The sequence below is a fragment of the Balaenoptera ricei genome, chromosome X (assembly GCF_028023285.1).
Source record: "Balaenoptera ricei isolate mBalRic1 chromosome X, mBalRic1.hap2, whole genome shotgun sequence".
Lineage (NCBI taxonomy): Eukaryota > Metazoa > Chordata > Mammalia > Artiodactyla > Balaenopteridae > Balaenoptera > Balaenoptera ricei.
The window spans coordinates 124,385,368-124,397,992 of record NC_082660.1 but is presented as its reverse complement, the minus strand read 5'-3'; the positions used below and the strand labels follow the sequence as shown (position 1 = coordinate 124,397,992).

The window sequence follows — 12,625 nt, the reverse complement described above, 5'->3', positions numbered from 1 at the left end:
GAGAACAAGACTGCTGAAGAACAAGAAAATGTGGAACAAACCCCAGTTGTCCCAGCTGAGGTCATCCTAGGGCAGCATAAGGCTAGTGACCCCCAAATATGTAAGAGCACAGTGAAGAGCTCATCCACAGCTGATGGCCACCATTAATACACTCCCTATATCCATACCTGCTGCAATGTGACTTTGCAGTTCTTCCCATTAAAAGGTGGAGTTTATTTCCCCACACCTTGAATCTGGGATCCATTGCAACTTCCTTTGGCCAGCTGAATGTGGCAGAAGTGATAATGTGCCAGTTCCATCTATAGGCCTCAAGAGGACTTGCACACTTCTCTTCTCCTTCTTGGAAGTTTGCCACGCTGTGAGAACATACTTGGGCTAGTCTGATGGAGAAGGAAAGGCCATGTAAATGGGCAACTGATTATTCTAACAAATTCCCAAATATGAGAGAGAACCCAGCCAAGATCAGCAGAGCTGCTTCCTAACTTACCCATAGCTGACTGCAGACACATAAGTGAGTCTAGCAAAGATAAGAAGGCATGCCCAGCTAACTCATAGGCTCATGATAATAAAAGATTATCAACTTAAGCCACTGTATTTTGAAGTGGTTTGTTATACCACAGTAAGTAAGCAATACAGGTCCTATCAGCAAAGTAACCCAGAAAAGAGTGACTTTGTATATCTTTTCTGTAGTGATCAAGTTACCACTGAACTCAAAATTGGGCTTACTGAAATGAGACATCTTAATCCATGTTGATCTTTGCACTAAAACTTTAAATAGCTGTTTTGTCCTTGTTTTAATAAGAAACCATGTAAAGAATGTCACTACTTGGATTAGTGGGAATCAGGGGAGGGTGAGAAAAAGGAGGGTAAGTAAATGTGACTTGGACATAAAATTGCAATTGAAGTTTGCTCTCTTAATTTTCTGGCATTTTATGTTTTGGTGCTTATAGTAAACAAACAGAATTGTGAATTATACAGGACTACAGAAATAAGCCCACTTGAACTTTCTGGATAAAATTTAAGTCTGATGATTTTTTATATTGGCTACATTTTCTGATATTCTTACTTGCTATTTGCAAAGATGCACTGGTACAGTACTGAGATAATAAATATCTGTATTTATCTAAAAGCCTTTAAGAAACTGGAGCTCAACATTAAAGCTGCCTGCAACAACAGAAAAACACTAGTTCCCGTAAAAATAAAGCACTAATGATAACTTTTAGACAACTGCTTGATAATCTATTTGAGCTATTCATGTCCCACACTTCTGGATTCCCTATTCATGTCCCACACTTCTGGATTCCTTTGGTGGGGGTGGAGACTTTTCTTTTCAGATCACTGGGGTTTGAAGACTATTGATGGAGATTGTCTGGAGCTACACAAATTGTGGCCTTTTCTTTTTTTTTTTTTAACATCTTTATTGGAGTATAATTGCTTTACAGTGGTGTGTTAGTTTCTGCTGTATAACAAAGTGAATCAGCTATACGTATACATATATCCACATACCTCCTCCCTCTTGCGTCTCCCTCTCACCCTCCCTATCCCACTCCTCTAGGTGGTCACAAAGCACCAAGCTGATCTCCCTGTGCTATGCGCCTGCTTCCCACTACCTATCTATTTTACATTTGGTAGTGTATATATGTCCATGCCACTCTCTCACTTTGTGCCAGCTTACCCTTCCCCCTCCCCATGTCCTCAAGTCCATTCTCTACGTCTGTGTCTTTATTCCTGTCCTGCCCCTAGGTTCTTCAAAACCTCTTTTTTTTTTTTTAGATTCTATATATATGTGTTAGCATACGGTATTTGTTTTTCTCTTTCTGACTTACTTCACTCTGTATGACAGTCTCTAGGTCCATCCACCTCTCTACAAATAATTCAATTTCGTTTCTTTTTACGGCTGAGTAATATTCCATTGTATACATGTGAGTTGTGGCCTTTTCAAAGAAATATAAGGCTTCCAGTGCTGTCATTTGAACTCATGGTTTTATAACACCTATCATGGTATAATAAAGCCAGTAGAAAAGGAAAAAAAAATTAGTAGCTTAAAAACACAACTGAAAAAATGGATTAATAAGCCCTCATTAAACCAGATAAAAAGAAACAGTGGCTTAAAAGCAATAACATGAACTTGGGTGTATTTTGAAAAAAAAATAATATTTTTGATTCATCATGAAAGTGAATAGTAGCCACCATGCTACTGTGTTCTACCCCAAGCAGTCATGTGAAACTATTTCCACTCTTAGCATCCTGAGTTTGCTCTCTCAGTTTTTCAATAAAAAGGAACTGGGGTCCTTATATAGTAGCATACTTTAAAATCAGCCTGAAACATCCTGTTCCTGGAGGAAGCAAGGACACTTTGAAGGTGTCTGAGTTGTGACATAAGAGTCAGCGTAAAGTCATCACCACTGGTCTATGAAAATTTGAACATTAAAAAAGTGATTTTGGTCTCCTGGAACCAATGGAGTCTGTGAACGGCCAAATGTCCATGACGATACTCAACAGGGACGACATAAAGTAAGCAGGCAATACAAAATGCATATATGATTACAATCCTCAGACAAACTCTGTATTAGGACCATCTGAGTCTGGATATTAAATTGAATCTGTGGGCTTTCTCACCTGCTGGGGACTTGGGGGCAGATACAGCATGAACACCTGAGCTCGTCCTCATTTTTCACGTTGCTGATGAGGATGGAAACTTTCTGATTCTGAGCTTGGTTCAAAATGGAGGCACCAATTTTGCTGTGTTCTTCAGGAATGACATAAGACCCATGTATAAAAAGGTGGTTGCTGTAGTGAGTTTAGACATGTCAGGACCTGTGTGGACTTTTGCACCTGTATGTTCCTGGTGATCTAGGTACCCAAGAGAAGCTTGGTTGCAATATGAAAAAGTTGAGACTTTATACCACACTCCAGGGAGGGAAAATGTGTTTTATTCACTAAAAATGAGAAATGCATGCAAGAAGGGAGACGACTTGGTGCTAACAATGGTAACCAGGAAAACATATTGTCTCAATAATTACTGGTAATGTGGTTATGAAATTAAGTCAACTATTAAGTTAAAGTCATAAAGTAGAAAAGAGCATAGTGTAAACAACCAAAAATATTTTGAAGTCTAGAAAAGGGGCAGTGGTTCATCAAGAATTCAGCTTTGTTGATCCAGAGAACACCACATCATGAGGATAGCATTACTTACAGCTGTACTCCCTTCTAGGAACTTTGGGGGCAGAGTGATGTGGAGGAGGTGGTAAGGGAAATAAAAGTACAAAGTACGCTAAAGACCTTGTCTTTTGGGGGTGGGAGCACTGTAGATGAATGATTATTTCTTGGCATTGATAAGAAAATGTTTCCTCAGTGCCTAGAGATTTGGGGCCCCATTCCCAGCTCCATTCTGGGGAAGGAAGGGTCACACTGACTGAAATGGAAGCAAAGGCTCTGTTGAGGAATCAGGCCTGGAGCAGTTGACAGAAACTTCCAGATGAGCTTAAGGTCATGGACTAAATGATGATATGCCCCCAAATAACTCTCAACGAAATGAGAGACTGACTATCCTCTGTTAGAGAGGATCCAGAAACTACAGAAACTGGGGAAAGGTTTACATTGAGGTGATGTTGTCCTGCACTGTTATTAAGGAAGAATTGTAAAGAAACCTTTGGTTTGGGTGAGGGGTTAATATCAATCTCAATGTTAAAGCATTTTAGGACACAGTCAAAATTGTCCCTCTTCAATAGACATCAAATGCTTTAAGGTTTCCTGGTCAAAAATGAAGTCTGTTCCCATAGTTTTGTGACCAGAATGTTGCATCCCTGAAGATGTAGGTCTTCCCTAATGGAAAACTATCATGACAGAAGAATAACATCTTCTAAGACAGGTATCTACACTCTTTGTGGTTGGGTAGGACTCCAAGAAAACATAGGGAAAAAGTAAATGAAAGTAAAGGAAGGAACAAATGCTGATTTGTAAGGGAGTGAGGAAACCAGCCTGCCTGGAATAGATGGTCCATGGTCAAGTAGAGAACAGGAACGGTTATGGTTATAGGGATAAGGTCATGGAGGACTTGGATGTCAGGTGTAGGAGTTTAGATTTAGTTAGGAATTGAGTTATATGGAGAAAATTATATTTTAAGGAGATGATCTGGTAGCAGTATACAAGATGGACAGGTGTAGTGAGAGAGTAAGAGGTTTGTGGAAGGATATAAAATCTAGATGATGAGAGCCTGAGCAAGGAGAATGAGACTGGTAAGGAATGAACAAATACTGGACACATTTAAAAGCAGATGCTTTTTTTTATTACAAAAGTATTATATGCTCACCTTAAACATATTTTTAACATATAAATTTTTAACAATATAAAAATACATGAACTAAAATATGTATATATCAGTACAACCACTCTTAGAAGCTATATTTCAAACTCCGAAACCACTATATAGGAAAAAAGAGGAAACACACTTTGACAAATCTAGGAAGAAGAAAAAAAACAAAACAATTTAATTGACAGAATTATTAATAAATATTTTACAGTTGTAATCTATGTAAACGGTTTAATTATGAATTAAGAGGCAGACATTCTCAGATGAAGTTTAAAAAAATCGCATCACATGCTGTTTTGAAAAGATACACCTAAAACAAAACACAAAAATGTTGAAAATATGGGAGTGGATAAAGATACACCAGACAAATGCTAACAAAAATCAAGTGGGGGGGGGAGAAATGTAAGGCAAAAAGCATTAAATGGGTTAAAGAAGGTTTCTTTATGTTGTGAATTAACACAATGCAATAAGAAAATCATGAAATTTAACACAATGAAAAAGAAGTTCAAATATGTAAAGCAGAAAAGGTTAAAAATAGGAGGCTGTGATAAAACAACAGTGGGAGATTTTACATACTTTTATCTGAAAAATTAGATCAAGCAGTTAAAAAGGGAAAATCTAAATAACAATTAACAAGTTTGATTTAATATGTAGAAATATGATATAATATTACCAAACAAAAAGAAAATACACATTTGCTTTAATTGACATGATTTGAAAAAGGTAAGGAGGCACTGCTCTAGGGACTTATTAATACAGAGAATTATATTCTAAATGAAATATCAACATAGTCAAAACATCACTACCAAGTCAGTTTTATTCCAAGAATGCAAGAATAGATCAACATTAGGAAATCTATTAGTGTAATTAATACATTAACGGATTTAAAAGAATAACAATATTATCACCTTGGCAGATATGAGGAAAGGTCTTTGATAACATTCTATATCCGTTCCTGACAAAACTGTAAGTCAATCAGGAATAAGGACCAGAAGGGCATTTCCATAACTTGAAAAAGGGTATCTATCGGAAACAATGGCAATCATCATATTTTAGAGTGAAACAATGAGTTACTTCTATTAAGGTCAAAAACAAGAGAAGGATGCCTACTCTTTATTAAGCCATATAAATCTGCACTGTCTTGGAAGTCATAAGATCTTTACCAATGTGCTAAAAACGAATAAAATTAGATGTAAACATTAGCAAGGAAAAGACAAATGTTTCATTATTTATTGCTGACATGATTGCATATCTAAGAATTCAAGATAACTAACTGGAAAACCCCCCACAGAACTGAGTTTAATATGATGCCTATATACAAGATAAATGCAAAACTCTATATTGTAAAGATGCCAATTTTGACACATTACTCAAAAGGTCCAAGGCACTTCCAGGGATTTTTTTGTTTTACAGAAGTTGATGAGTTGATTCTAAAATTCGTCTGGAAAAAGAAAATGTACAAAAACAGCCAAGTAAATTCTAGGGAAAAAAAAGAATAATAAAGGGGGGACAGATTTCAAAAATATATTACAATGCTACAATAATTAAAGCAGTGAGGTACTAGCTCAGTAATAGACAAAAATTGAATAGAAAAGAAACATAAGCAGCATACCCATAGAGAGAATTCCAAATCAGTGCAGATATAATTCAATACAATAAATAAGTTGGGAAGACTAGCTATCTCTTCTGAAAAAATAAACATAGGTTCCTACTTTCCACCATACACAACATATATGGATTAAAGCACTAAGCTATAAAAATATATAAACTAGTAGAGGAAAATAATTTTGGGTACAGAAGCCTACCTAAATATAAGACAAAACCAAGAAACTGTAAATGAAAGATTACAATGTTTACCTTTTTACATAATTAAAATCTATGTCAAATACCATCATAAATAAACTTTTAAAAAGACAAATGACAGACATTGGCAACATATAGCAGGCAAAAGGATACCAGCTCTAATATCCAGAGACCTCCTACAAATCAAGAAGGAAAAAAGACAAATGACTCAACAGAAAAAATAGGCAAAGGATATGAACAAGCAATCTCCCACAGAAGAAATACAAATAGCTAATAAATATATTAAAAGGTGCTTAACTTCACTGGCGTTTAGGGAAAAATAAAGGAATGAGATTCGATTTTTCATCCAAAGTGCTGACAAAAATTTAAAAGAATAATAGTGTCCAGCATGCCGGGAGGCAATTTAGCTCAAACCCTTTGATCTATCAATTACACTTCTAAGGTACTGGCCTATGGAAATACTTCTAAATGTGCAAAAGATAGATTCAAAAGACCATTTTTTATAGCATTATCTGTAATAGTTAGAAGAAAAAAAAACTTAACAACCTAAAGATGTATCATGTGGAAAGAGTTGAATAAATTATATAGTACACCCTACTACAGAATTCTACTAGCTGTTACAATGACTTTCTATTGATCTGGGGATGAGAAGTATGGGTTGATCAAGTTGTAGAAAGAATAACATGCATAGGATAATTTCGTTTTGTAAGACACACAAGAACACATAAACAGAAAAAGTACTTGGAAGATACAAAACAAACAAATAATCATGCCTGTCTCTGGGCTGTGAGACTAGGAGAGGGATATTTTCACTTGCTACCTTATAAACCACTGTACTTTTTACTTTTATAATAAGCATGTATTACTTTTCTAACAGAAAAAAAATATAAGCTCACTGTATAACATTTGGATTTTTAAAAAACTGTAAAGAAACAGAAGAAAAGCGATATGAATTCTCACCACACAGAGGCATTAATGTCACCACTTGTCTTTTCAGTCCCTGTTATGCATTTTTAACATACTTGAGATCTTACTCTACATAATTTGGGGCTTGTCTTTCAATTAAGATAATATTGTATTTTCCCTATAGAAAATTCAGAGAATAAGGAGACACAAGAGAATAAAAAGCACATGTATTTCCACCACCCAGAGATAATTGCTTAAGAAAATGTGAAATTCAAGTGCACAGAACTGAATTATGAGTCATGTATCCACACTGTCATAGAACATGCACACTATTTCACTGATCTGTGCCCTCTTTTATTTTGATCCAAGAAAAGATTGTTCTTTTATTTAATTTTCATAATACTCATACAATCATTAAATAGTCAATGATATGTTTTTAGTTATAGAATGAATACCCACCTACCCACCCACCCATCAAATCTGAGCACTAGAATACTGACAATAACTTCCACCTACTTCTATGATCCCCTCCTATTCCAACCCCCTTTCCTCAGCCCCAATGGCCATTATCCTGAAGTTTTCCTTGCTATTCCTTTGATTTCTAATAAAATATTTTTAATCCCAAATATATATGTACACCTAAATAATACAGCCTTCAGTTTTACTTGTTTTTGAATAATAAAAAAAGAATATCCTATTATATGTAGTCTTCTGGGACTTGATACCTTAATTTAACATGATAGAAGTAAAATCTACCCATATTATTATTGTTATTTACCTGTAGTGCCTTCTTTTCTCTGCTGTATAATATTCCATTGTGTAAATATACCACAATCCTTTTTGGACTTTCACTACTAATACTTTATTGTATATTCTACTGGTCATTTTCTGAAGACATTTATATAGTTTTCTTTCTACAAAATTGGAATATTATACATACTTTCATGTGACCTGTTTCTCTCACTACTGAGATCTTGTGAACATATTCCTATTTCAGTAAATATTCTTCTGAATATTAAATGGCTGCATAATATGTCATCATACTGTTGCAACATAATTTTAGTTAACCACCCCCAACTGTCGGACATCCAGATTGCTTTTAATTTTTTTGCGATGATAAGCAATATGGATGCATATACCCTTTGACTCAGCAACTCTCCTTTTCAGAATTTATCCTAAGTAATATCTGAACATTTATGCACACAGTCATGTACAGGGCTACCACGTGGGACAACACAGTTTGTGTTCTGCACAACTTACACAATGTATGTGCTCATCACAGCAGTTTTTAGAATACAAAACAAATTGGAAAGAATTTAATGCCCACCAGTAGGAGACGAAGTAAATAAGTTATGTATTAAAATTATAATACAGATGCATGTTTACTGACATGAAGAGATGTTTACAATTTATTAGGTGGAAAAAATAGGATAAAAGGCAGTATGATTCCATTTTGTAAAAGAAAATAAACATACATAGAGTGTGGAAGAGCATACACCAAAAATTTTACAGTGTTTGAGTATTGAGTTTATTTTTTTATTTTTTTCACTTTGCTTACTTACATTTTGAAGTGTTTTCAACAGTAAAACTTGATTACATGTATAATAAAAAGATGAATAAATAATGAATTTTATGCACAATCATTTAAATATCTTTCCTGAATATAAAATACTTCCACACTGTAAGAACTTTCGCAGAAAATAAGAACATAGAGAAGTAAACAAAAATCACACATAATCCTACCCACCTAGAGATAATTAGTTCACAATCTCCAATGTGTTTATTTCTAGTCATTTTTCTCTGATTATATATATTTAAAATAACTGCAACCATACTCCATATAATCTTATATGCTGATTTATCACTTAACATTATATAATATGAACATACCATAAATATTTTAATGGAAGAATAGTCTATCACATGGAAATAGCACATTTACTTAATCATGCCCTTAAAGTTAGACCCTTAGGTTTTTCTGTTTTTCACTATACCAAATAACTTTGGGAGGAATATCTTTGTGCATGAATTATCCATATTTTAGATCATTTCCTTGAGTAAATTTATTGAAGTGAAAATACTAAGTCAAAGAGTACCAACATTTTCATATACCTTGATATATATTGCCAAAACTGTATTTACTATATATTTTAAGGCAGCATGGAGAAGTAGAAAAAAAAAGTCAAAATATGTGGATCCCATGCCTGTCTTTAGTACTTGCTGTTTAACCTCTAGTTAGGTAAAAGTGATATAGAAACATCTGTCTTAGCTTAGTCACAAGGTTATTTTGATAATCAAATAAGAAAATAGATCCTCCAGCAACCATATATGTTACTTCCTCCGGGATGCTTTCCTTAACTTTCTGGACTCTTACAGCATCCTATACTTAATTTTCCTTCATGGCTTTACAGCAACTGATAAATAATTGTTCAATTATTTGTACATTGTCTGTTTCCCCCAAATGATTTTAAGCTCCATTAAAATATGCCTGGCACACAGTTGACGCTCAATAAATATTTGTTGAATGAATGGATGGATGGAGATGGATGAATGAAGTGACAGCACTTTGTAAACTAAATCATTAGACATTTATTTGGAAGATATTTCAATTATTATTATTATTCATTTGTATAGATGATTCTAGATCTTTAGAGGTTCCTTGCCTAACCATAACTTCATTATGTAGCGTTAATGGTTGCCATGCCAGCCAGAGGCACAGGTAGCAACGTTACTGGAAGCACCTGGTAGGAGCTGAGACTTGGAGAACCAAGTAGTTAGTTCTCTAGGTCACCAAGCTGGGAGTTAAGGAGTTGTAGTTACCATTAATCAAACACAAGGCAGTGGTCAGGAATCCAGGATGTCAGTGATATTTGAAGAAGCAGGTGGATCCTGGAGGTCAGAAACAAACTAATGGTAAATGGTCTAGATAGTAAGGTGCAAACTGGAGAATGGATTAAAGTAGATGGGAGAGTTAAATTCCAGGCATCAGTGCTCAAAGCATGGAGTTATGAATATGATTCTAAAGCAAAGGGTACTTGAATTCAGTGCTCCCTTGTGTTATTTCTGCCCAAACTGAAAATGATATCAGGAAATGTTTGTGCCTAGTTCCATATACATGAGCAAGGAAATGATAGTAGCTAGTTGAGGAATGAGATTTGTGAACACAAATAGGTTCTGATAAGTGACAGGATAAAGTGAGACCATTTATATATAAGATCTTATAATAGTTTACACATAAAATGGGAGCAATCAAGCTTCGGATCCTCTAATTCTCATCTTGATTTTCAATAGCAGATATTATGGCATAATGGATAGGGTCATAGACTCTGGAAACAGGCTAGCTGTGTTCAAATCCCAGTGCTGTACTTTATTAGTTGTGTCCTTTGGACAAGTTACTTCTCCTTTGTGTGCTAGTTTCCTCATCTGTAAAACAGGGATGAGAGTATCTACCTCAATGAGTTCTTGTGAAGATTAAATGAGTTGATGCATGTAAGGACCTTAGAACAGTGCCTGGACATAGTAAATGCTATGTTAACGTTATTATTATTATTATTTATGTCACATAAGACCAAACAACAAAAATTGATGTTATAAAAAAATGGATAAATACACTGTATGTCAGCTTTATCTAAAATAATAAAGTCTCTAAACAGGAATTTTTCTCATTAAAATAAGAATTTGACTTGTACCTAAACAGAGTTGACTGTATAAAATATATGAGCATTAGTAAATTAGCAAAATTTATCACAGCAATCCCATCTATGTGTTTATTCTATAGAAGCTGTTTTATGAACACTATCTTTAAAAGTTGTCAAGAATGAATGCACATTTCCTAGAAGCAAAAACACTATTAAGCTGAAGTACAGTTGATCCATAAGATCTGGTCTATAAGAAGGAATGCCCTATTCAATTTTTTGAAGCTAATTCTACTAGAAGCAGAAATATTTGAGTTGGAAGGCTTGTCTATGGAAAAATCTGAACATGGAAAGGCTTGAACTTGGGAAGACTAATTTTGAAAACGTCTGGACCTGGGGAAAGGTCGGAAGGCCTGGACTATGGAACATGTTAAAATACCTGGATATCGTAGACACTGGAAGACCTGAATGTTAGAAGACCGGTACACTGGAGACGCTGGAAGACGTGGATATTGAGCCTGCTTTTGGAAGACTGAGTAGTTGTTTGGAAGACATGGAGATGCTGGAAGACGTGGAGATGTTGGAAGACGTGGAGATGCTGGAAGACACAGAGATGCTGGAAGACGAGCAGATGCTGGAAGCCCTGGAGATGCTGGAAGACCTGGAGATGTAGGAAGACATGGATTTTCTGGAAGACATGGTTTTTTTGGAAGATGTGGATTTTCTGGAAGACACCCCTTTGTTGGAAGACATGGATTTTCTGGAAGATGCACCTTTTTTGGAAGACGTGAATTTTCTGGAAGACACACCTTTGTTGGAAGACGTGGATTTTCTGGAAGACACGGCTTTGTTGGAAGACGTGGATTTTCTGGAAGATGCCGCTTTGTTGGAAGACATGGATTTTCTGGAAGACGCACCTTTGTTGGAAGACATGGATTTTCTGGAAGACGTGGATTTTCTGGAAGACATGGGTAGGTTGGAAGACATGAATTTGATGGAAGACACAGTTTTGTTGGAAGACAAGGATTTGCTGGAAGACATGGATTTCCTGGAAGACGTGGATTTTCTGGAAGCCATGGATTTGATGGAAGACATGGATTTTCTGGAAGACTTGGATAGGCTGGAAGACCTGGAGGTCATTGGAAGACATGGATTTCCTGGAAGACATGGCTTTTCTGGAAGACATCAATTTTCAGGAAGACCCGAATTGTCCGGAAGACCTGGATTATTTGGAAGACATAGATTTGCTGGAAGACTTGGAAGTTACTGGAAGACATGAATTTTCTGGAAGACGTTAATCTCTAGGAAGACATAAGTTTGCTGGAAGACCTGAATTTAGTGGAAGACATGAATTTTCTGGAAGACGTGGCTTTATTGGAAGACCTGGATTTAGTGGAAGACATAGATTTTGTCTGGAAGACGTGGATTTATTGGAAGACTGGATTTGGTGGAAGACATGGATTTTTCTGGAAGATCTGGATTTGGTGGAAGACGTGGATTTTTCTGGAAGACGTGGACTGAGAGGAAGACCTGGATTTCTTTCTGGAAGACTTGGATTTTTACGGAAGACGTAAATTAGCTGGAAGACTTGGATCTGGTGGAAGACATAGGTTTTTCTGGAAGACGTGGATTGGCTGGAAGACTTGAAATTGTTGGAAGACATGGATTTTCCTGGAAGATATGGATTTTGTGGAAGACTTATAATTGCTGGAAGACTGGATTTGCTGGAAGACATGGATTGTCTGGAAGACGTGGATTTTCTGGAAGACTGGGTTAGCTGGAAGACCTTGATGTTGTTGGAAGACTTGGAATTAGTTGGAAGACTTGGAGTTGCTGGAAGACTTGGAGTCGTTGGAAGACCTTGACACTGGCGCCATTGGAAACCCTGGACATTGGAGACATTGGAAGCACAGGATGTTGGAGACATTGGAAGCCTTAGATTTTGAGGACATTCGTTATTCTGGACATT

The 12,625-nt window shown here is 35.9% G+C and overlaps 1 protein-coding gene across 1 annotated transcript; it reads left to right on the top strand.

Moving 5' to 3' along the window:
- The first annotated feature begins 2,458 nt into the window (after positions 1-2,458).
- Positions 2,459-11,935, top strand: LOC132357200 (cerebellar degeneration-related antigen 1-like). Its single transcript, XM_059910480.1, is given in 2 exon segments — positions 2,459-2,514; positions 11,188-11,935. Coding segments are annotated over 2 exon segments (804 nt in total).
- Positions 11,936-12,625: the final 690 nt, after the last annotated feature.